The sequence below is a fragment of the Colossoma macropomum genome, unplaced genomic scaffold, assembly GCF_904425465.1.
Source record: "Colossoma macropomum unplaced genomic scaffold, Colossoma_macropomum, whole genome shotgun sequence".
Taxonomy (NCBI): domain Eukaryota; kingdom Metazoa; phylum Chordata; class Actinopteri; order Characiformes; family Serrasalmidae; genus Colossoma; species Colossoma macropomum.
The window spans coordinates 18,385-44,802 of record NW_023494818.1 but is presented as its reverse complement, the minus strand read 5'-3'; the positions used below and the strand labels follow the sequence as shown (position 1 = coordinate 44,802).

The 26,418-nt window shown below is 37.7% G+C and overlaps 2 protein-coding genes across 2 annotated transcripts; both read left to right on the top strand.

Moving 5' to 3' along the window:
* The first annotated feature begins 3,430 nt into the window (after positions 1 to 3,430).
* On the top strand, positions 3,431 to 14,668 carry LOC118800149 (major histocompatibility complex class I-related gene protein-like). The gene is made up of 7 exons (XM_036560312.1): positions 3,431 to 3,598; positions 10,603 to 10,863; positions 11,793 to 12,071; positions 12,759 to 13,046; positions 13,125 to 13,244; positions 13,418 to 13,450; positions 14,517 to 14,668. Exons 1-7 carry the CDS (start codon positions 3,541 to 3,543, stop codon positions 14,558 to 14,560), a joined length of 1,083 nt encoding a protein of 360 aa, XP_036416205.1. The 5' UTR covers positions 3,431 to 3,540; the 3' UTR covers positions 14,561 to 14,668.
* A 5,428-nt stretch (positions 14,669 to 20,096) lies between these two features.
* On the top strand, positions 20,097 to 24,828 carry LOC118800148 (major histocompatibility complex class I-related gene protein-like; the record flags this gene model as incomplete). The annotated part of the gene is made up of 4 exons (XM_036560311.1): positions 20,097 to 20,154; positions 21,157 to 21,420; positions 23,519 to 23,797; positions 24,437 to 24,828. Coding segments are annotated over exons 1-4 (993 nt in total), but the record flags the coding sequence as incomplete, so codon positions are not given.
* Positions 24,829 to 26,418: the final 1,590 nt, after the last annotated feature.

Below are 26,418 nucleotides of genomic sequence, written 5' to 3'. Positions count from 1 at the left end.
GCTGCTCATGCAAGTTTCCTCGAAGGATTTGTCTCTCGGATATGTCTGACCACAATGAGAACAAGATCATTCTGTCCATCTCGCCAAATTATATATCCACGGGACAGTGCACTCACCTAAATTATCCCTGTCCATCCAGTCCCTTGGACTTTCCCCAGAATTAGGTTTTACAGTTTTACCCCCCATTTTTATTTGGAGAACAAACAGAATGGAGGTAACCAGTAACAGATAACCCAAACAGACTAGTGTATCCTGTCTTTCAAGGACTTTGTAAATTCCCCCTAGGATTCACACCCCTAATCTGTTCAATACTGTAGCCCCTGTGGCCTCAGGGGAGGGACACCTCTACAAGATCACCGTCAAGGAGAATGAGCAAGAAAGATCAGTACTCACCTCCCGACGGAGATCCCACTCTCTGACACCAAATTGTAAGAAATGGTTTCCTTTGTCCCTGTCTGATCCCACCTTGACCTCTCTCTATCTGGTTGTTCCCCATCGGAGCTCCGGGATTGCAAAGACACACACACATGCATCAAAGTTCCGAGATACACTCATTTATTTTGGAATGGAAGGGCCTTTTATACACTTAGAAGCAGACATGGCTGGCAGCAGATGAGGTGTGAAAGAAACAGGAAACCACGGATGCAGCTGCCAAGAAATGTACTTGCATGTCAAGACATTCTGTCCTGACACACAGACATATGATGATTAATTTCAGTTTCAAGTTTATTTGTCATTTGCACAAAATGTCAGGACATTTATACATTGAAATGCTTGTGGTGAGACTCAGATAATCACTCTACAGAAAGTAAACAAGTAAAAATAAAAATACAAGAAAAACCAACTGAAATATATTAAATATACACAAAATATACACAGAATATAGAGACAATATATTTTTAAAGTGACTCAGTATTATTGTTATTTAAAGTGACTTAGTGTTAAAGTGTTATTGTCCATATCAGAGATATGATATAATAATAATGCTGACAGAGTGACTGAGTGAGATGGTAGTTGGTGAAGAACCCACAGCTTCACAGCTTGTTCAGAAGCCTGACAGCCTGTGGGTAGAAACTGTTCATTAGCCGGGTTGTTCTGGCCTGTATGCTGCGGAATCTCCTGCCTGATGGCAGGATGGTGAACAGGCTGTGTGCTGGGTGATGCTGTCTGACCGGATCTGTTTGATCTTCCTGAGGCAGCAGGACTGGTAGACATCCTCTAAGGCTGGTAGTCTGTTGCCCATGCTTCTGCTGTCCTCACCACTCCTTTAAGGGCCTTGTGGTCGTAGGCGGTGCAGCTGCTGTACCAGAGAGTGATGCAGCCTGTGAGGAAGCTCTCTATGGTGCATCTGTAGAAGTTGGTGAGGATCTGAGGAGGCAGACCAGAGCCTACCTGACCCTACGCAGGAAGAAGAGATGCTGATGGGCAGATCTCACAATAATTTATAATAATTTAATGAACCTTGTGTGCTTGTAGAACAGCTTTGTACAAAAAATTCTCCTTTTAGGAAAATCCCCTTACTTTCATCATTAATTTTACCATGTCTGCTGCCGACACTGAATAATACTGAAATACACTGAATAATACATACAAACATATTATCAGGGGTGTAAAGAGCACTGAAAATCCCTACTCAAGTACAAGTACAGTTACTGTAGTGATAATTTACTCAAGTACAAGTATTAGTAAATAAAATTACTCAAGAGTAAATAAGTAGTTTGTTGAAAAACTACTTAAGTACTGAGTTACTTAGTCACTTTTTCGTATTTCTGCTGTCACAACCTGAACATATTTCTGAGCTACTCGGCTACATCACTGAAAATAATCTGTACAGAAAAACACTAAAGCTACAGTTCTGAGAGCTGAGACTGATCACAGTTCGCTCTGCTAGAGCACATCTACACACCTGTCTGTGAGCTGTGTAAGGAACAAGGTTTACATTAAACTGCATGCATTTCATGGTTAGATGATAATATAAGTCATCCTAGTTTATCTGTTTCCAATAATGTATTTTAGGATCCCTGAATGACTGTGCAGAGGCTGTTACTGTTTAATTAAGTTCATTTAAGAGAAAAAAGTCAAAATTATGAGCAAATTGCTTAATTAATTATGTAATTTTAGTGAGAGTCCTGCTGCCCATCAGCTCCCTGGACTCTAGCTTACGTTAACAGGTGTGAACCTCTACAGACAGTAAACACATTCACAGCCTTTAAACTGTATATTTTCACTGATATCTGTTCAGAACATTTACACCATTAAAATCAGCAGCAACATCAGCAAATTACCCAGCTTTGATTTTACTGTAATATATTTCACTCATCATGCTGATCAGTTCATACAGAATCAGACATTATTACTGCATTTCACAGCTAAACAGCTACACAGCCTCTCACAGGCAGAGAGAGAGAGACAGAGAGAGAGAGAGAGAGAGAGAGAGAGAGACAGAGAGAGAGGGAGAGAGAGAGAGAGGGCGGGGAGGTGGGGAGGGATTAGATCAGGCCAGTCAACAACAGCGCGACAGAATCACTGTGCAGAGTTGATGAAGAACCTGTATTAGACCAGATCTCCAAACAGCAGCTAAGCTAGGCTGTATAAACGGTAAACTGTAGTCTGTGGGCGACACCTGTTAACTAAACTGTCTGACAGACACTGTAATAAAATATACGCAACAGATTTCAAGTTTAATAAACAGAATCATTACAAAAGAAAGAAGAAACCCATAAACATGGTACCTGTTCAGCTCGGACCAGCTGGCTCGGCTAACGCTGCCTCAGGAGTGTTTGGCCGTTGATAATAACGCCGTTTTCTGTAGTTCGTGTTAAATGAACACAGATGACCGTTTGGATGGTCTGTTCCCCGTGTGTGCTGGTTCAGTTCTCCTCTGTCCTTCTCCACTAAACTGGACCTCTCTGTAGTGTTTTTCCTGCCGGAGCTGCTGTTTTTTGATTGGTGAATCTTTTAAATTTAACCGCATGTCATTCTTACTGGTTTCTAGGCTGATACGCTCATCATTTATTTTTACTCTGTAACGTTATGAAAATTAAATTAGCGAAGTAAAAGTATTTCATTAAAAATGAACTCAAGTAGAGTAAAAGTGCTATGATTTCATTCTACTCCAAAAAGTACCGTTACAGGGAAAATCCTAGAATCGCCAGTGCTTAAAACCAAATGAAGTTTAATTCACCTTCAGCTGCCCCTTTTTTCCCCACGCCCCTCAAAAATGCTTGTGCATGGACCTGACTGACTCCTCACAGCATCACTGACTCCATTTAATATACACATTTAAAGTGATGTACTGAAGCCCTGTGGCCAGGTTTAGTGTGTGCTGGTGTGTATAAATGGAGCAGTGCTTTCTCTTGCTGCGTATTAGTGCTGTGTTGAAACAGGAAGTGGCAGAAATGAAAGTAAAACTTGTCAGAACAAAAAGGTAGGCGGAGCACGATGGCAGAGTTTATGTAACAGCGAACCGTTATAACCAGGTTAGGTTTGATTTAGCAGTCCGCTCAGAAGATTGGAACTGCGACACTTCTTTGCACCCAAATGGAGGGAATCTGTGCTCTGTTGCTTGTTTTGTTCGTACCTGCCGCTGTTTCAGCAGGTAAGAGCTCAGAGAATCTGAACAGTCATATTATTTTTACTTGCAGAGGATTTGCAGCAACATTCACAGCAGAAATGTTCAGAATGGGCGGTGTTAGTTCAGGTGGTTAGATATTAAATCACATTTTCTCTGTTTATAACTTAATAAACGCTGCATAGGAAGGAATAGGCTCCAGCGCCCCACCGTGACCCAGAAGGATAAGCGGTTTAGATGATGTGTGTGTGTGTGTGTGTGTGTGTGTGTGTGTGTGTGTGTGTGTGTGTGTGTATAGGAAGGAACAGCTGTGTCTTTTCACAAGAAACTAGAAATTCAGTGGGAGCCTGACAGCGGCTTAACTGGTCTATTCAGCATATGGGACTGAGTAAGAAGGACGGGGTTATGCACTTGCTACAGAAACTGGCTAAAGTCTAAGCAAATACATAAAATCGTTAATGTCAGCATTTATTGCATAATAATGATAACTATCTAAATTGTACCTTTACTCTGTAGAAAACTTTGATAGATGTGTGGAAGCAGGCATCTTTTCTCCAGACTGCTGTCACCTAAATATTCTTTCTTTAAAGGTTGTATAGCTCTACATCAGCTGATGATGAGTCTAGATTAGCTCACCCTGCTGAACATCTTCAACACATTTCCCATCCGTGTGTACAGACCCATGCCCAGACAGTTTCAGGGGGCAGGACCAAATATCATTTATAACTTATTATAACTACTCTTATCTAGAAAGACGGTGCTTTAAATCGTTCTTTAAGTTCTTCTCTCCTTGTAAATGAAATGACGCAGTCTAAAATCTTCCCTGTGTGTGATGATGAAGCAAGTGGCAAAATGAAAGTAACGGTTATTTGTTCTTGCCAAAACATTAAAGGTGGGTGGAGCTTTAGAACAGCTTAGTTCTAAAGTTCTGACATTTTTATTGGCAGATAAGCACATTCATATTCATTACATTACATTTTACCACACACACACACACACACACACACACACATGTGTGTATATATATATATTTATACTCACTTTTCTGTCTCTCCATATGAGTCACTGGTGTTACTGATCCTCATTGGTGTTACACATAATAAAGGAAACACCAGAGACATTTTTAAATGAACAATGCATTTTACAGAATGGCTGCTACAGAGCATCAAACCACATGTTGTCCATCATGGAATATCCACTAAAATATGGAATTTAATCCATTTGTTTTCTCACAATTACCTCAGAATAAAGTCGGTCACACCAGTGACTTCAGCTAAAAGCTTCATATGAAATCATGAGCTAAATGAGAAAATCTCTGATAACTGAACGACACAGTGGACTCACCATGTGCTTTTCTTCATAGACCCTCAGAAAACAGGTAAAAGGAAGTCAAGTGATGTCATCAGTGTGACTTTTATGTCAAAATAAGATTTTTTGTTATGTAGTGACACGACTCCTGGGGACAACAACTCTCATTATATATTTTATAATATTTATTTGGCTTTTGTTTTCTTTGTGTCATTTAATTTATATATTCCATAGTCATGTAGAGATTATTACAGTTAAAACTGCAGAACAACATTTTTACCTCAAAATATGGCCTCATCCTTCACACACGACTGCGGGGACGAGCTCTTCTGTGGTGCTTGGAATTCTATATAATTGAAGAGACAAATTGGAAAAAACAACCCAGTGGTTTTTAAGAGTGTGGAAAACTTTTCTGAGTGTGCTTGTTGCCTATTGCATCTGAGTCCAGAGAAACCAGGCATCTCCATTTTTACAGTTGTATTTTTCTATGTAATTTTAACACAGCAGCTATTCTTCACATTGTGTACACATTCCATGGTGAATGGACCAATAGAAATGCTCCAAAATTAATGGGATTCATTTCAGAGAGCCTAAAGTAAACACAGACACAGACTTTCCGTCCTGCACACCGCTGAATATAGAGGAATACAATAAGGGGTGCATGCAACAGTGTTCCCCTGATGTTATTAGCACAATTGCTAGTGCAATTGATATGCAGAGCAAATATAATGTGGACTGGATTTCAGCCATGACATTGAATTCAGCTGTTACTTCCAAATCAAGACAGCAATACAGAAAGGAATCCTGCTAAAATACATGACTAAGGTAAAGAATTCAAAAACCAGTTGTTTATAAAGCTGCAAAAACTAACTGGCATTACAAATTCAAGGGCAACCCCTACCATCTTCAGGGAAACCCTTCCGAAAGATTTAATAGGACGTTATTGTCGATGTTGAGAATGCTGTATAAGGAGCTAAAGGGAATCTGAAGTGAGTACTTGAATGGATGAAGTTATCCATGCTTATTGTACAACAAGTGAAGCCACAGTTTGCTCGCCTTTTTATTTGCTGTTTGGATGAAATCTACGTTTACCAACTGGTCTTGTTTTTGGATTACATGAGGAGGGAGAAAGACAATCATACCGAGAATATGCCCTCAAATGGCAGCAGCAGATGAAAGAGGCATATGATATTGCATCTAAGACAATTCAGAAAACTACAACCAGAGGTAAAGCTTTAGTATGTTCGTAAAAGGCAAAATTCAGTACTGGTACCTGGGGGTAGAGTGCTCGTGAGTGATCTGTCAGAGCGTGGAGATCCAGGGAAGTTGTGCTCTTTCTGGGAAGACCAGATACACATTGTTGTTTCGCAGAAAGGAGAAAATAGTCCAGTCTATGAGGCAAAACCAGAGCGTGGCTCAGGCAGAGGAAGAATACTACATTGAAACATGTTAATGCCATGTACTGCTTTGCCATTTGAGGAACCGGTTTCAGAACCCACACAATAGAAACAACAAAGGAGTACGCGGAGAGCATGTTCCAGAAAACATCCAGTTGTTGGAGTGTTGGAAGAGTTGGAAAGCTCTGAGGAGGAGCAGTGGGTCCACAGTGCCAGACATTAACAACTTTCATCAGACAACTCTTCAGGAGATGAAAGTCAGCCAGGGCTTAATCCCTAGGCAATGGAGTTCATGCAAGAGAGAACGGTACACAAGACAACAGAGGCAAATTTCGGAGGCAGTTTCGGAGATTGTGCAGTTGCGAGAGACCACATTCAGTACCTTGGCCAACTCCCTTTGGCTGGGGGCCTCGAATGACTTGCTTTTTCCCTGTTCCTGCTGGACCTTATTGATTAACAGCCTAACTTCTATAGGCTGTTATAGACTGTCTGAACTGTTATAGTAAGAAAATTTTATTTATATAGCACTTTTCTAAGACAAAGCTACAAAGTGTTTCACAATAAATAATTTAATCAAAAATTAAAATAATAAAAAAGAAATTACACACATAGGTAAGCCCATTACCTATGCTCATGATTTAAAAAAGCTAGAGAATAAAGGAGAGTCTTTAGGCTCTTCTTAAAGAAGATATGGACTCAGAGAGTCTGATATTGAGGGAAAGACTGTTCCACAGTTTAGGAGCGAAAGTCTCCCCTTCGCTTCAGATTAGTTCTAGGAACAACAATAAGCCCTTTATTAGAGGATCTCAGCGACCTGGTACTAGTATGAGAAACTAATAGTTCACAAATGTATTCAGGCGCTTCACCATGTAAAGCCTTATAAGTAAGGACCAGTACTTTAGAATCAATCCTGAATTTCAGTGGCAACCAGTGAAGAGAGGCTAGCACTGGGCTGATGTGTTCCCTATGTCCAGTTTTCATTAAGAACTGAACAGCTGCATTTCGGACCTACTGAAGTCTTGGCAAAGCTCCTTGACTAAGGCAAGTATATAAAGCGTTGCAATAGACCCAACGAGATGAGACAAACGCATGAATAATTTTCTCAGAAAATATTTCTACAGAAAGATACAACTGTGTATCATCCGCATAAAATTGGAAAGTGATATTAAAACTGTAAGAGGAAGCATATAAAGTGAAAATAAAACAGGTTCTAAAACGTTTTTGAAGAAACCTGGCAGGAGGAACATCATAGGGACTAGATGAGGGTTGCAAGTGCTGCACAGTCTCTATTAACTCATCCATTTTTATCCTTAAAAACTGTTCACACCCAATGTTAGAAACATGAGGGTTCAGCTTAACACTATTGATGAGAGAATCGATAGTAGAGAACAAAAACCTTGGATTATGCTTATTAGCTGGAAATAAATCATTCACATAAGCATCCCTAACCTTATTGTTGTACATTACAAACAAATCTGAACAAACAGATAATGAACCTGAAGCTGAGACCATTTCTATTTACGCTCTGCCTGTCTGCACTCTCTTTTCAAATTGATCTAATCTTAAAATGAGCCACATCATCTGGAATAGTCATGCATAAATTATTAAAACAGCTGGCCAAATCAGTAACATCTGCGCTGATTTCGCCGGTTAGACTGTCGCCCACAGCAGTGAAGACAACAGATGTCTCTGTTGTTTACCTTTAACGACCCCCCAGTGATGTCAGTCATGTTATAACTACAATCATGTGGGGTCAGAGGTGAACTTGATGGATATGTGATCCCTTTTTGATGCAGAAGTAACCAAAAGGGGAAATGCATTATACTGGGACTGTATTCCATTGTTCTGTTGGACTGTGTTAATTACGTTAGTTACATAGTCTTAATCCTCATGTGTTTACAAAACGTTTACATGTTGAGGACATTTATTTGGTGGGGGAAGGATGTAGTCGTTTGAAATTCAATGCTCTTTTGTTACATGCAGTTTTATTTGCTCACCAGTTGGTGGCTGTGTGGCACATTACATTGGTGGGAAGTAGTCTAGAGAAAAGTCTAGAGAAAAACGGGGCAGAGAGTTAAGACAGCATGGTGTAACGCACAGTTGTCTTACCGGAGCGCTGTAGTGCATAGCTCTTATAAAATATTTGCATATATTTGGTGAAATATCACCTCCATTTACCCAACAAGGAAAACAAGGAGATGGACTATGCCCATTTGAAGCCAGAAAGCCTCTCACTGCCAATCTTCAGTGGTAAAAAAAAACAATAGCCAGTGAAGCTGCCTTAGTTCCTTCTGCGTGTGCTAAAAACCAAAATAAAAATGATGAACATTTCATATACACTGGTATTCTGTCTCAGCCAATAGCAGGTGCAACAATGCATAGAACCGTATTTTATTTGCTCCCATTTTCTTCTTCTTCTTAGGGGTCCAAGCATCATAGGTGCATGGAATCCTGTTGCTTTTGTAGGATTTTTCTTCTCATTCTTTTTTTACCCTAAAACTGACTGGGGAGAAGACTGGCTTATTACACAAGAGGCCATAAATCAATCAGTGATGCTCTGATTCTGACCAAATTTTATATGTACTTGCAGAATAATCAGCTGAGGAGAGCTCTGAAAATGGGCTTGAATCGGCTTAAGTTGGCTCTTACAATGCTCAATGTACTGCCAACAAACTAAAACTGCATATAGATCCATATAAATTTATTTTCCTAACTTACACAGAAAGTCCGGCAAGTTGATTTAACACCTTCAATCCATTACATTCCCAAAATATTGCAATATTTTGTCCAGTCACTAGATGGAGCTCCAACAGTAATTGCAAAATGTGTACTTCAAAACATAGAAGGAAACAAACATCTTACTGTATTTAGTAGTTCAAGTTTTTTTAAAAAATTACAGTTGTTCCGCAATGGATACAAGTTTGAAAATCAGTGTTTTCTTACTACTTGTTGAGTTTTTATCAAATTACCTCAAAATTGTGCTTAAAACAATCTATGGAATACGAAGATAAATAACCATTAAAAACATAGATATAACCGAATTTAATGACACAGAATTATCTATATTTCACCATCAGGCATAACGGATGGATTGATAAGCCTTAGTGCATATATCACTTAAGCATCTAGATCATAAGAAATGTAGGTCTGTGTTCTGTGTAGGGTGTTTTCTGAATTCATTTTAAATTATACTACTCACTAATCATAAGTTGGGTATTAGTTCCTGAAATGGTGCTTGGTTCCTTATTACTCACTATCAATAAATTGTCTAAAAACATGCAGCACTGCCATGGGCCACTTTAATCAATCCTGAAAAACTTAAGATGTTGTTAATAAAAAACTGGTAGTGCTTAGATTCCTGAATTGCCACCATTTCTTCTTCTTCTTCTTCTTCTTCTTCTTCTTCTTCTTCTTCTACTTCTTCTGATGGTGGCACTATAGAGCAACATTTTTATTTTTTTTTTAACATTTGGACATTTGTAAACAGTATGGCTGCCATGTGCAAAGCCCTTTGGGGTTTTTATCTAAGGTAAACAATTAGCAAAAAAATATTGATTTCTTTACTAACTATGGTCTTCCTCTATGAATTAATCATTGTGGCCATGGCATTTATAGCAGTTGGTCTGGTCATCTCATAATTTAATGAATTTAAATGTATGCATTGGGACTCTGACAATGTGTGCAAATTTAGGTCCAGATTGGCCATATTTGGGCACTTTAGGGCTAAAAACACTTAAAGTTATTAAAAACGCTATTAAATTGTTATTATAAAGTCTACAGAAAAAATGGTGCTATGTGATTTTGTTCTCTGACCTAAATAACTTTTAAATTACATGTCATAAATTGGACTCTGTTATTTTTGCTAATTTATTCAAAGAGTACAGCTTATTACACAAAGGTCAAAAGGTCAGTCTGAATAAAACAAGGATAACATCTTTGCTGATTAATAATCATAACATATTGAGAACTTTGGACAAATTCACTTTCATTTAGCTCCTGCATGGCAAAATGGCCCCTTATGGGTGCTTTGGGCCTTATTATGGCATGCTGACCAATGGATTAAACTTTGTGAACCAAACCACTTTGCAAATACAACTATGTCAGAAAATTTTACCATTAGTCATGATTTTTGACCTTTTTGACCTCTATGATGACAATCTTAAGTATGTTAGAATGTTCTATAAAGTTTAAAGTTAGTACATTTGAAATTAAGCAGGTATCATAAATAAAGACCACTGCTCAAGAATTACAGCAAACAAAGGGCGTTTGATAAACACTGATTTCCGTTCATCTTTTTTCTCAATTCTTTCTCTTTCTCTCTTACAGGTTCTCACTCTTTGGCTGTGGTTACAACTTACATTGAAGGAGAGACTCCATTTCCAGAACTTAGTATGACCTTGATGTTGGATGATCTCACAGTTGGATACTTTGATTCTGAGATGAACACCCTTGTTCCCCGAGGTCTTAAAGACCAGGAAGATGATGGTGTGATTGACCCAGAGAAGATCAAGATCATAAGTTCTTCAATGCAAACTGACTTCAAACAGAGACATTTATATTTAAAACATGAGTTAAATTATACTGAAAGTAAGTGAAATTCTTTTTGCAGGAATCGATATGAAAGTAGAACTCCACCAACTCAACGCCCCTCATTTAACACGAGGAGGTGCTGCTTCACTTCGTAAAGACTTTGGCCACAATATTGACCTTTCCTGGTATTAATGCCACTTTAATGTCGTAATTCTAAGACTTTTTTTCTTGACATATTTCAAGTTTTTTTTCTCAAAATATGACGACTTTTTTCTCGAACTATTGCGACTTTATTCTCAAAGTCTTCTATTTTTATTAACAGTGGCCCTAAAACACTGTCGTAGAAATAACCTCAAGGGAACAAAATCAAATTAAATTGGAATTGCACAAATTTGAATTAAATTTGAATATTGAATAATTCTGAGTAGATATTGAATAAATTAATTAAGGTACTGAATAATTCATTGTAGATACTGAATAATTCATAGTAGAACATCTCTACTTGTTGTTTCCCATAACAAGTTTTTGCACCACTTTTTGTATGACATGTCCATTATCTGGTCCATGCAGTAAACCTAAGCTATATTGAACTACTTGATGGAAGAAAATACTCTATTCAGGTTTCTTTTCTACGTTTCCTGTGACAGTAATCTTAGCAATGAGAATCTGGTGTGTGGTGTAGTTGCCAAGTGGGAGGGCAGTGCTTGTTATTTTTCCTTAGCTGTATCTTCAACCCCACTTCTGCTTGTCAAAGTTATCCAGAACTCCTATACAGAGTTCTCTCCTGTCTTTCAGTTATAAAATCTCTTTGCACAGTACAAATATATGTTTAAGACATGGTCAGAACCTGCAAACTGAATAATAAACCTGCAGATTAAGGAATTTTATGACTTTTAATTGGCTTTCCATATTGTTGTAATAAGCTAAGATCAATCATATAATGTTTGACCAAGATGGCAGTTAACACTTTTTTATTTCTGTTTAAGGCATTCAAGTTCAGCAGAGGCTGGTGATGTGTGAATTGATGGACAATGACCAGCCTGGACCACTTATAATCAAGAATGCACTCGAAGGCACCACGCGAGATGAACTGCGTTTTTATGAACGCAAAATTACATATAAAAATGATTTAAATCTCACAGAAGAAAGACTGGAATTATTTTTAACTTCCACTCAGTGGCGTCATGAAAATATCTACTACCCACTGTGCATTAAAACACTCAGAGGTTACCTGAACAAGAGAAGCAATCAAGTGAAAAGGAAAGGTAAGATTTTCAAAATGGTTTTCTGCTCATCTGGAATTGAAAGATGTTTATATTTGTATAGTATTTTTTTTTTTTGGTTAGAGTAATGGCAAACGATTTTGAAGCTGAGAAAGGAGGAAAAATCAACCAGTGCCATTGCATAAACATTGGTCACAGCCAGTACAACAATTTGGAATGTCCTGAAAAAGAAAGAAACCAATGGTACTAAAAACCAGACATCAAACTGGTCAGAAGCAGTTGATGACTGAAACACAGTGAGAGCTGTGAAGAAAAACCCAAAAACAGCAGTCAGTGACATCATCAACAACCTCCACAGGACAGGGCTGAAGGCATCAACTAGCAACATCCTTGCCCAAACGGAATACCATAGCAACCACTCTTTAAACAACCAAACAACAAAAATAACCCCTTTACATTCAAGGTTTCACTACCTTCAACCATTCTGTTCTACATAAACCCAAATTAGCAAGTCTATTACAGATTACTTAACAATTTGACACAGTTTGAGGCAAAAGTGTGATGACTTAGGGACTTAGCAGTTAGCACTATACATTAACTCTGACACAAAATCAAATAAGCACATTTTGGACTCTCTTGGCTGATTCCATCTTCCATCTTCCATCGGAAAAGCTACATATCCAAACCTGATATTCTCTCTGATGTGGGATTCATGTTCTTCTCCTGCAGTGAAGCCCAGAGTGAGGCTCATCCAGAGAAGACGCTCAGTGTCTGGGTGGGATGGGGTGACCTGCCTGGCCACTGGTTTCTACCCCCGTCACATCAACCTGACCATCTTCAGAGACGGACAGCCAGTTCCTGACCAACTGACCACTGGAGGAGACCTGCTTCCCAACGTAGACGGGACCTACCAGATGAGGAAAAGCCTGGAGCTCAGTGAAGAGGAGCTGAAGAAGCACAGCTACACTTGTACAGTCACCCACCTCAGCCTGGACAACAAGCTGGACGTCCCTTTGGGTACTGAAATTCAGAGTGACACAGAAAATTCCTCAGCTGACTCTGAGCTTTTTATCACTTTCTTAAATTGTGTTTCAGATTTTGATCCAGGGGAGCCCATCGGGCCTATCGTTAGCTCTGTGGTGGTTGCTTTGGTCTTGGTGAGTGTGATGATGGCCGTCATCTGGATGATAAAGATACGCAGGAGAAAGCAAAGAGGTAAGAAAACAGGTTAGAAGAAAGTGGTTCAGCAGTTTTTATAGCTCTGCACTAAAAGAAGGCAAAATTTATCATAGCACTAAATTTGGTTGGAGATGAAATACTAGACAGTTCCTCTAATGTTTTCTCTGATGAATCTCTCTGATCATGATAACTCTTGTCTCCTTCTATAGCTTCATCTCAGGGGAAGTATTCATCAGCTTCCAGTAAGTCTTTTTGTCAAAAGAAAAGTAACAGATTTACTTAGTTGCTTCAATTATCCATTGCACACTGTACCTGTATATATCTTGAGATCCTTAGTAGGTTTCTTTCTCTAAGAGAAAATGTCAGTCTTTACGAGTGGTCACATGCTTATACATGTTGGAAATGAAAGGGAAACACATGAACGCTACCACGGTACATTTTACCCCAGATTAGGCCGTGGTCCACACTCCTCTATGGCTGTAAGTGTAGTGGTCATTATGCTCTACAGTTATACCACTTGATAATGTAGAGCTTGATAGTAGCACTATTGCATGGCAGTAGGGTAGATATAAAGCAAACACATCTATCATTTATACTGGGGACATTACCACTTTTTGAAATGCTCAATTTTGTTCTCACATTTTTTAAAAGTGTAGTGTTTTTAAAATTATAGAATTATTATTATTTTGTCTATTATAATCATTTAATATACAAAAGCGTTACTAAGACTATGCAGGAAAATTTGCTCTGTCATTCCTCGCCAATTTTACACATTTCTACAGGTATTATATACAAAAATCTAAAAATATTTTGCTCAAATCCAAAGAAGTTACTCGAGATAAAATACAATTTAAAAACAATACAACAATTGGGCATACATGTATGTACACGCAGCACCATTCTGATTGATTTCTTCAAATAATTGAAGTATTTGAAGTATTTATTAGAGTTGAATAAACCCAGTTCATTTGTTTTCTAAATTATGAAGGCATTTTTAAGGTTGAATGAACAAACTACTTTTTACAGTGTACATCACACTGTTGTTTCCCCCCAGCAGACCCTCATTCTTATCTCTAACAGAGTTACATCAATGGTTTTGAGATCCATTATGTGATTATATGCTGGTGCAGTATGTGGTGTACAGTAAATACTGACATGACTGAGCTAGTGCTGATGTCAGAGTTTGTGAGTGCTCAATATAGTATGAATTCCTGTTTAACAGAATTAATGGTCTTGCAAAATAGATGTAATATACACTCATAATGTGGCAGAAATTTTGAAATGAAGTAATTTCAATTGTGTTTTCAGGTACAGACGAAAGTGAGACTTCACTGGATGATACTAAAAAGTAATTTGAAGACTTATATCTGACCAATGGCTCTTGTGAACGAGAACTTCATCTTTTTATATATCATTATCTTAATTATTAGACATGCTGTTGGATCAAAACCTTGTATCTCCATTTTTGTCATTTTTTTCTGTTTTTGACATAATTAGCTTCTGTCCTTTATATTGTGTGTAAATTTCATGATGAATAGACCAAGTGAAAGACCCAAAATGACTTGTAAACAATTCTGGTTTCATTGACTTACATTAAAAGTAGAGTATGTTTTTTCCTTCTCCTGTAAAGTTACCATTTTGCAGACACAAGGTTTTCTTCTGACAGCAGCAAAATATATATATATATATAATTTCTCTTGGCTTTGTGTAAAATAGAAAGTTAGGGAGCTTATCTGTATTTTATTTTCTATTTCTGGTTTATGTTTAGGTGAGTTAGTGTAGGGGAGTGAGGTGGGTGTGGAGTCAGTGTTGGGTTTTGTTTGTTGTTCTGACTTTGATGTTATCATGTGGTGACTGTAACATTTCTATCCACTCTATTTTTCACATAAACACTGTTTTGAGACAATGTCTAATCTGTTTGCTTAGAGAATGGAAGTATCATTTATTACTGTTACTGTAAAGAACATTTGCTTATTTTTTAAGTTATTGTTTTGTCCATTTAATGTCTCTGAGGTGTTTCTCGCACAGTTTGTCACGGTCACTACAGCCAAGCGGAGATGAAAGTACGGCGAGGACAGCAATGTTAGGAGCATAAAAAAATCACAGACCTTCAGCAGAAGTGAATGCAGCTCCATAATGCACAGTTGTTGTTGTTGTTGAAGTCTGAGCCAGATGATGAACTGCCAGTGGAACATCACTGTTTGCTCCTAACAGACTCTCTTTAACTGATTTACCCTTTATATTCTCTCCATAACTGATATGTTCTGCCCTCAGTAGAGCCGGCTGAGCAGGTAGCAGAAAGCTAAGAGGCTAATGCTCGCAAAAAAAGACAGACTTGGAGTTCAAACCTGTAAAGATAGAGTTACTTAAAAACATACAAAGTAAAGAAAGTTATTTACATGATGTTATAAGCTTAAAATGTTTATTTAAACTAGAGATGATATCAAAACCCAACATGTTGCTGAGCTAACTCTGCTGGTTTGGCACTACCACACACTGGTGAACATGTGAGGAGCTTTATCATGGCGCTGCTTAAAGAACTGATTTCTACATCTACATTGCTGTGTAAAGGAGCTGCTTTATGGTTTTATGTTCCCGACTCTCATTACAAACACAAATAACGTTAAAATGAAATGATTTTAGTCCTCTGACTAAAGCAGGTTCTCTCACATATGTTCAGCTTTCCGTTCACAGATCAAACATCGGCACACAAGCCCTCGAGCATCCTAGCAATAAAGATTATTCACATTTTTATTTTCTCCCACGTTTCTATTATGTTAGGATGTTATAAACATTATAACATATTTTCTGTTTTATTCTTTCTGTCCATGAGCCAATCAAAGCATCATGGGGCACAGGTGGATATCTAAACATAAAAAAATTTATATATCTTTATTCCTTTCATATCTATCTGTATAGAGCCGAAATGAAATCCAGTGTGTGGTTTATATGTTTTCTTGTCTCCTCATTCGGTTGAGGCTTAATCAGCCACTTAATGTGACTATATTAACGAAGAATATCGCTGTTGTCGGAAGAAAACCTCATATCTCCATTTTTGACGTTTTTCAACTTGACATAATTTGAAAATACCTGTCGTCCTTTACATTGTATGTAAATTTTATGATGAATGGACCAAAAGAAACGGCCCATAATGACTTGGAAAAAAAGTCTGGTTCCACTGACCTACATTAAAAGTACAGTAGGTTTTTTCCTTCTCCTGTAAAGTTACTAGTTTGGAGATATGAGGTTTTGTTCCAACAACAGCGATATGTAGGTTTATATTAACTTGGACAGAAAAGTGTTTGTGTTTGTCTAGTGCTAAGATCAAAAATCTCAAGGAACATTAAACTGAACACTGAACATCACCTGAGCTAGAAAATTCTTCATGAAGCATTAATATGGTTTTAATTTACAGACTGTAGATGGTGCGATGTCTAGGAGAGAAGACTGAATTGGGGTCCTGTTTCTTTAAGAATCCTAAGGTGAAGGCAGGTACGGTCTTGTGGGACCTCTGCAGAGAGAACCTGAGAAAGAGATCGTAATTGTATTTTGGACTCGTCTCAGTCTCTTTTAGTAGAACTCTTTCCCTAAAAGCTTACGTACTACATTTGTGTATGAAATCTGTGTGAGTTACAGGTTTATAAGGACTCAAGATGGGCTGTCAGAGAGATCAATAAAAAGGAGTCCGCGTTCTTTAAGTTCTTCTCTCGTTCTAAATGTAATGACGCAGTCCAAAATCTTCTCTTGTGTGTGATGATGATGTAACAAGTGGCAAAATGAAAGTAACGGTTGTCTGTTTTTGCCAAAGTGGAGCTTTAGAACAGCTTAGTTCCGCATAGCTTCTTAAAAAAATCCACTCCAGCGCTGTGTGAACAGGAAGAGTGTGACACGTGCTTGTGTTGAAATAAACATCATTCACAGCTGTGTAAACTGGCTGCCTTAGTTAACTGAACTTCAAACAATAAGGTAACAGAATGTAAGACACAGATATTGTGATGAATTCAGTTAACTAAGAAATGTCAGGCTTTTTTTCCATTTTTCTACTTCAACACTGAATCATATTTTTTTTTACTATGCATCAGGATAATAGGTAACAACGAGGGAATTTAATAATCACACTCAAATCCTTAATATTTAATAAATATATTGCAAAAAAATTCTGTTTCGTATGTTTTATATATGTTTTCAGTGAAGATATTAAGTGAGATGTTACCAAACTGTTAACTACATGTTTTGCCAGCTTTTAAAGTGAAAAGAAGTAAACACAAACTGCAATAACTGCAAATGTTAATGCACAGTTACCTTATATGTGATGACCTTAAAAACAGAAATAAATAAAATAGTAACTGTGGCAAGTTTGGACACCTTACTGAGTGAGTACTTACTCCTCTCCCCCGACACCCCCGCAAACGCTTTTTGTAGCCAGCTGAGAGTTTTTTTTGTTTCGTTTCAGGAATTTAAACCGACTCTTCCTTGCAGAATGCCTCTATTTCTGTGACACTTCTGAGCTACGTGTGTACATAAGTTGTTATGGCTGTACTGATTTAAAAAAAAAACAATAACTGTACATTATGTACCATAATGCTTTATTTTCATTTAAAATAACTACATTTTTTTAAGATAATGTTCTAAGCCTCTGTACCCTGTACACTGGGTTCTGAATTTGTCCCATTTTTTCACTGCTTATGCGTTTGCATATCTGTATTCGTTGTGAAATTATTAGCCTCATGATTAATTTTACCATGTCTGCTGCTGACACTGAATAATACTGAAATACACTGAATAATATATACAAAGATATTATGTAGATGTTTTGAGCAATTTTGGAGCTCATAGAATTTGAAGGCATTTATTTGGGCCCTGAACAGGAACTGTGGCCTAAAAAATCCTAGAATCACCAGTGCTTAAAACCAAATTAAGTTTAATTCACATCAGAACAATCAGAATGGACAGTGTTAGTTCAGGTAGTTAGATATTAAATCACATTTTCTCTGTTTATTACTTAATTAATAAATCCTGTGTAGGAAAGAACAGCTGTGTGTTTTCACAAGAAACTAGAAATTCAGTGGGAGCCTGACAGCGGCTTAACTGGTCTATTCAGCATATGGGTACGAGTAAGAAAGACAGGGTTATGCGCTTGCTACAGAAATTGGCTGAAGTCTAAGCAAATACATAAAATTGTTAATGTTATCATTATTATGCAATAAATGCTATTTAAATTGTACCTTTACTCTGTGGAAAACTTTGATAGAGGTATGAAAACAGGCATCGTTTCTCCAGACTGCTGTCACCTGAACTTTCTTTCTTTAAAGGTTGTCTAGCGCTACATTAGCTGATGATGAATCTAGGTTAGCTCACCCTGCTGAACATCTGTGTGTACAGACCCATGCCCAGACAGTGTCAGGGGGCAGGATCTTAAGGGAACAAGGGCAACACGAACATGAATTAAACCTAATATCATTCACTTATTATACCTACTCTTATCCAGAGAGACGGTGCTTTAAACTGTTCTATAAGTTCTTCTCTCCTTGTAAATGAAATGACGCAGTCTAAAATCTTCCCTGTGTGATGATGTAACAAGTGGTAAAATGAAAGTAACGCTTGTTTGTTATTGCCAAAACATTAAAGGTGGGTGGAGCTTTAGAACAGCTTAGTTCTGTATAGCTTCATAGAAAAATCCCCACATAATCAGATCAGTAGATTCACTTCAGTATTCACAAACAATTCACCTTCTGTTCACTGTTTTTTCTTTCAGTGCGTATGCCTGACATTTTTTTTTTGGCAGATAAGAACATTCATATTCATTACATTACATTTTACCACACACAGACACAGACACACACACTCACACGTGTGTATATATATATATATATATATATATATATATATATATATATATATATATATAGGTCATTCTACAGAAACGTCCACTTTTCTATCTGTCCATAGGAGTCACTGTGTTACTGATCCTCATTGGTGTTACTCATAATAAAGGAACACCAGAGACATTTTTAAAGGAAAATGCATTTTACAAAATAACTGCTACAGAGCATCAAACCACATGTTGTCAATCATGGAACATCCACTAAAATATGGAATTTAATCCATTTGTATTCTATTTTTTCACAATTACCTCAGAATAAAGTTGGTCACACCAGTGACTTCAGCTAAAAGCTTCATATGAAATCAGGAGCTAAATGAGAAAATCTCTGATAACTGAAAGACACAGTGGACTCACCATGAGCTTTTCTTCATAGATCCTCAGAAAACAGGTAAAAGGAAGTCAAGTGATGTCATCAGTGTGACTTTTATTTATAAAATAAGAGATTTTTGTTACGCAGTAACACCAGTGACACGACTCCTGGGGACAACAACTCTCATTATATATTTTATAATATTTATATGGCATTTGTTTTCTTTGTCATTTAATTTCTATATTTCCACAGTCATGTATAGATTATTGCAGTTAAAATTGCAGAAAAACATTTTTACCTCAAAATATGGCCTCAGCCTTTAAACATGACTGTGGGGACGAGCTCTTCTGTGGTGCTGGGAATTCTATATGATTGAAGAGACAAATTGGAAAAAACAACCCAGTGGTTTTTAAGAGTGTGGAAAACTTTTCTGAGTGTGCTTGTTGCCTATTGCATCTGAGTCCAGAGAAACCAGGCATCTCCATTTTTACAGTTTTCTATGTCATTTTAACACAGCAGCTATTCTTCACATTGTGTACATAAGCAGAAATGAAAGTAAGACTTGCCAGAACAACAATTTGGGTGGAGCACAATGGCAGAGTTTATGTAACAGCGAACCGTTATAACCAGTTCAGTAGGTTTGGTTTAGCAGTCCGCTCAAAAGATTGAAACTACGATACTTGTTTGTGCCGAAATGGATGGAATCCGTGCTCTGTTGTTTGTTTTGTTTTTACCTGCCGCTGTTTCAGCAGGTAAGAGCTCAGAGAATCTGAACACATATATATATATATATATATATATATTTAGACAAAATTGTGTTTACTTATTTTGACTTCAAAAATCAACAAAACATGCGTACATACAGTGACGTGCAAAAATGTAGGCGCTCTCAGTCTGAATTTCTGTTACTGCGAATGGCTAAATGAGTAAAAGATGACTTGATTTCCAAGAGACATAAAGGTAAAGACGACACATGAGCAAGATTACTATTTTATTTCATTTACAGTTTCAAAATAACATAAAATGAAAAGGGCCCAAAGCAAAAGTTTGGGCACCCTGCCTGGTCAGTGCTTAGTAAGACCCCTTTGGCAAGTATCACAGCTTGTAAATGCTTTTTTTTGTAGCAGCTAAGAGTCTTTCAGTTCTTGTTGTTCTGACTGTGGGGAGATTTGCATCACCTGACTCTTCCTAACAATGACTGAACAAGCCATCGTCCAAACAAGCTGATGACGGCCTTATTGAACAGCTCTGATCTCTTGGGGTGTCCAGTCTTGCAGAGCCGCCTTTCTTTTTAAACTTTAAAATTGTACACAATAAAAGTAACACTAATTTTATATAAAGTGCTTAAAAGAATGTTTCATCCTAAAATTTATGCCCTTTGAATGTCTGATCATCTTCTACTCACATTTATGGTAACAGAGATTTTAACATGGGGTGCCCAAGCATTTGCATGCCACTGTATATGAATATATAAATGATTATGGCACAGTACTGACTGTTTTGGTAGGGATGATTTTAGCTCATGTTGAGCAGAATTCAAAAATGCAGCCAGTACAGACCAGCAAACACAGCTTTGAACAGCTGTCACACATAAAATCATCATATTTTACATTAAAACACTAAAAAGTACAGAAAGTCTGTGTTTCAGTAGTGACTAGTCTCAAAGTGTAATAGTACACAATGGTGTGACTAACTGTGAGTTATACAGGTTAACTGGTGACACACAACACTCCACCCCCCCTCTCTCACTACAGGTTCTCACTCTTTAGCCATGGTTACAACGTTCATCGAAGGAGAGACGCCGTTTCCAGAGTTTAGTTTCACACTGATGCTGGATGACATCACAGTGGCATACTTTGACTCTGAGACTGAGACCCTTTTTCCTCGAGGTGTTGATCGAGATCAGGACGACGACGGTGTGATCGACCCAGATCATCTCAAGACCATCACGTCCTACATGCGTGCTGACTTTAAACAGAGACATCTGTTTATAAAATATGAGTTAAATTATACTGAAAGTAAGTGAAACACTTTGGGAGAAAAAAGCTGGTACAATGATATTAAAGTGTGAATATGTAATCAGGCAAACTGTACAAACAAGGAAACTCAAACTTCAGTTTCAGTTTATGAGGGTACTGTTCAGTTCTGCAAACCTGTTACCAGCAAATAACCGGAAGGGAACACTACAAAAATTACAACAATTGCATAAATTTTGATTAAATGTGAAAAAACTTAGTATATTTAGGAAAGTAATTTACAATTACAGTAACATTGCAAAAAATAATGTACCATTATTTGACATAAGTTGTATACACAAGTGCAATTTAATTCAGAATTAATAGAATAAGAAGGTTTTCTAAACTTATTGAAAATTTGTATATCACTGCTGTCGGAAGAAAACCTTGTATCTCCATTTTTTGTTGTTTTTCAGTTTTTGACATAATTTGAAAATACCTGTTGGTCTTTACATTGTGTGTAAATTTCAGACCAAAAGAAACAGCCCAAAATGACTTGGAAAAAAGTCTGGTTCCATTCCAGACTTACATTAAGAGTAAAGTAGGTTTTTTCCTTCTCCTGTAAAGTTACCATTTTGGAGATATACGGTTTTCTTCCGACAGCAGTGATATGCTTAGTTAGAATTACTGAATTATTTGCACCAACATTCATATAAAAAGTCAGTAGGACCCATGTTACTGTGCATCTTACTGATTAAAAAAAACCTACACACTGCTCTCACTGATGTTGTAAAAATTGTTACTTGCATTTCTCATATTTTTCTATAAAAATATTTTTAATACACAAAATATGAAGCATTTTCCAAGCCGTTTTCTGCTAGTTTGTGCATGCACTAATGCCACAGCTGACTACACAGCTCGTCACGTGACCTCGATTGTGAAGAGCACAGCACAAACACAGTTTAGCGACAATGGCAGAGGACGAGAGTGGATGTTTCCACAAATGGAGATTCTCATTATTCTGATATTCTATACAGTACCATCAAGTGTAGCTCTGTCCCAGCCAAAAGCATCTTTCCTGAAGGAGAGAGTGCCCAGACTTACTTTGCTCTGCTTTAAGGTTTAGCTCCGCTATATTTTTACAAGGCTGAAGTCACTTCTCATTCGCCAGCTTTGTGTTCTAGTTTTTCCATTCCACCTTAAATGACACCTGAGGTGGCAAAATGTAACTGCTGCATTTAAGGTGGAACAGGAAAATTCAAACAAGAAGCTGGCGAATGAGAAACTGACTTCATCTTTGTGACTTTAGTGTTTGTCAGTTTCGCGTTGCAGATTAAACGTATCAGGAAACCAGCTGGAGTGATTATAAACACAAATAAGTCCATTCGTCTCTAAATTATCGATGTTCGTCTTAAATCTCTCTCTTTGCTGTTTTGTTAGCTACTAGCTAGGCGAGATTGTTGTCTGCATTGTTATGGTGACCAGCGGTCTGCGCTGATCTTCAGGGTTAAAGGGTGAATTAGCAGTTCTACATTAACTCCAGAGTTTAAGACCATTTATTGTTAAACTGTGTTGAACGATCAGCAGAGCTTTATTTTACTGTAAAGGAGGATTATTTTATTTTTACCTACAAATCTGATTCTGCTGTGGAGCCACAACAGGGCAGTAAGAGAGGTTGGTCGCTGGTTTAGACAAATACTGAACAAGATACCAGTCAGCGGCAAAAGCATACCCCCATCAGACTGAAAAATATTTGCAAGCTATTTGGTTAATTCAGTTCTTATACTTGCCTGTCCACAAGCTTGAAGTATAGGTTTTGTTTTGTTGGACCACTAAGAAGCTTTTATTGGACTATATTTTTCTACTGCTTAAATATATGGACTTATAATAACACCAAGTATAGTGAAATTAATTTTATGCATGATTAATGTTGCTATTACAGGCACGTTTTGTTCCTAAATAAACTATAGAAAGATATATTGTCTATCATTTTTGTATTTTCCAGTTTGTTTTTAGATTTGATTCCAGTGTATTGTTCCAGTGTGGATTTTAGAATGTAACGTAAAAGTAAAGTAATGAGGTTGGAGATGATATTTTCCAGAAAGTACACAGTTTTTAACCAAGAAAGCAGGTAACACTCTCCCTTTTATGTCTGTTTTAGGTGTTGAAGTTCAACAGAGGCTGGTGCTGTGTGAACTGTTGGACAGTGACCAGCCTGGACCGTTTATACTCAAGAATGCAGTTGGAGGCACCACGAGAGATGAACTGCGTTTCCATGAACACAAATTTACATATCAAAATGCTTTAAATCTCACAGAAGAAAGACTGAAACCACATTTGGAGTTAACTATGTTGCGTCACGAAAACCTGTACTACCCAGTGTGCATTAAGACCCTCAGAGGCTACCTGAAAAAGAGAATGAATCAGGTGAAGAGGAAAGGTAAGAGACTCTTCTACAGGTCTGGAAATGTTTTTTATTTGAGCCGCATGATGATTCGATTTATATAGCAATTTTTGATGTTAGAGTGCCTTATAAACAGGCCAAATCACACAGTAAACATTAAATAAACAAATAAATAAAATACAAATAAAAACATCTCTACTTTAAAATAGTTATTCTAGTTAGAAAAACAGCAGCTTCACAGATACAGACACCAGGACCTTTTAAAAAAGGAGCAGCGTGTGAGCTCCTCTTAAGTAAGGCATCCACAGCCCTACCACTCAGCCCTAATTACCCTGTCCTGGCTCTCTAGCCCCTCCTAGTGGCCAGAGGTACCCTAGCAGGCCGCCTGGACGTTACAACCATGGCAACGTAACATTTCTGTATTTTCAAATGAACCACATTAGCAAGTCTATTACAGAAAACTGATCGACATGACAGTTTGAGGCAAGTGTGATGACTTAAGCACAGTTAGCACTATGGTAATTGCTTTTTAGCTGCATCGGCTCCAACACAAAACTAAAGAAATGAACTTCGGACACCAAACATCTCTCGGCTGGTTGACTACATTTACATCTAATGTAGCTACAAATCTGAACCTGATATTCTCTCTGATGTGGGATTCATGTTCTTCTACAGTGAAGCCCAGAGTGAGGCTCATCCAGAGAAGATGCTCAGTGTCTGGGTGGGATGGAGTAACCTGCCTGGCCACTGGTTATTACCCCCGTCACATCAACCTGACCATCCTCAGAGACGGACAGCCAGTTCCTGACCACCTGATCACTGGAGGAGACCTGCTGCCCAACGTCGACGGGACCTACCAGATGAGGAAAAGCCTGGAGTTCAGTGAAGAAGAGCTGAAGAGACAAAATTACACTTGTACAGTCATCCACCTCAGCCTGGACAACAAGCTGGACGTCCATTTGGGTACTGAATCTCAGAGTGACACAGAAAATTCCTCAGCTGACTCTGAGCTTTTTATCACTTTCTTAGATGATGTGTTTCAGATTTTGATCCAGGGGAGCCCATCGTGCCAATTCTTACATCTGTGGTGGCGGCTCTGGTCTTGGTGAGTGTGATGGTGGCCGTCATCTGGATGATGAAGATATGCAGGAGAACAGGTAAGAAAGCAGATGAGGAGAAATTGGTTCAGCAGTTTTTATAGCTCTGCACTAAAAGAATGCATAATGTATTTATAGTGCTAAATTTGGTAGGAGATGAATTGCTGGACCTTTCATTGAATGTTTTCTCTGATCGTGTTCGCTTTCTTATTGTCTCCTTTGACAGCTTCATCTCTGGGGGACTATTCATCAGCCTCCAGTAAGTGATTTTTTAATGGAAAGTTAAAGATTCATGTATATGCTTACATTTATTTTATTTATATGCTAAGAAATCTTCCATACAAAACTACTTCTGTGCAATCTGGTTAATGCAACCACTTTAGTACCAGTGTGTCCTGGATCTATATATACAGAATACAGTATATGTTGGTACAGTATGCAAAATACTGTATTTACAAGAACTGTATACTGCACCAGTATACATTATATAGTGCCTACTGCACCAGTATACATTATATACTGCCTACTGTACCAGTATATACAGTATTCTGCATACTGCACCAGTATTAATTATATTCCACATACTGTACCAGTATACATTATATACTGCATACTGTACCAGTATATACAGCATTCTGCATATTGCACCAGTATTAATCATACTCCACATACTGTACCAGTATATATTATATACTGCATACTGTACCAGTATATTATATACCACATTCTGTACCAGAATATACAGCAGTTTTGCAAACTGGACCAGTATATACAGTATTCTGCATACTGCACCAGTATACATACAGTAGTTTTGCATATTGCACCAGTATATATTGTATACACAGTATACTGTACAGTATATACAGTATACTGTATATACTGTACCAATATATTATATTCTGCATACCACACCAGTGTTTTTGCGTACTGCACCAGTATATGCAACATTTTTGGATACTGTATCAGTTTTTTATATAGCACATCGAGCACAAGTATATACAGTCTTCTGCAAACTGCACCAATGTATATACAGAAGTTTTGCATATTGCACCAGTATATATTATATACTGCAAACTGTATCAGTATATACAATATTCTGCACACTGCATCAGTGTATATACAGTATTTTTTGCACACTGTATACTATCTACTGCATATTGTACCATTGTGTAATGTATACCACATACCTAACCGGTGTATACAGTACTCTGCATATTGCACCAACTGTATCTTAAAATTACTTGATTTAATTTATTGAAATTAAAAGCAATATCACAGTTGGTCATACATGTATGCACATTAAGCACCATTTTGGCAGACAATTGTGATCATATTGTAACATCCTGTCTTGCCCTGCTTTGTCTTCCCTTGATTCTCTTTGTCTACCTTTGTTTATCTTGCCTCCTGTGTCTTCTCCCATGTGATTTTCTTTACGTAGACCATGTGCTTTTGTTGTTGTTTTGGTCTTTGACTCCTCCCCGGTCCTGCCTTCTTGTCATCTGTCTCACCTGTCTGTTATCTGTAGCCCTGCCCTCTAATGAGTCCCAGGTGTTTCTGGTC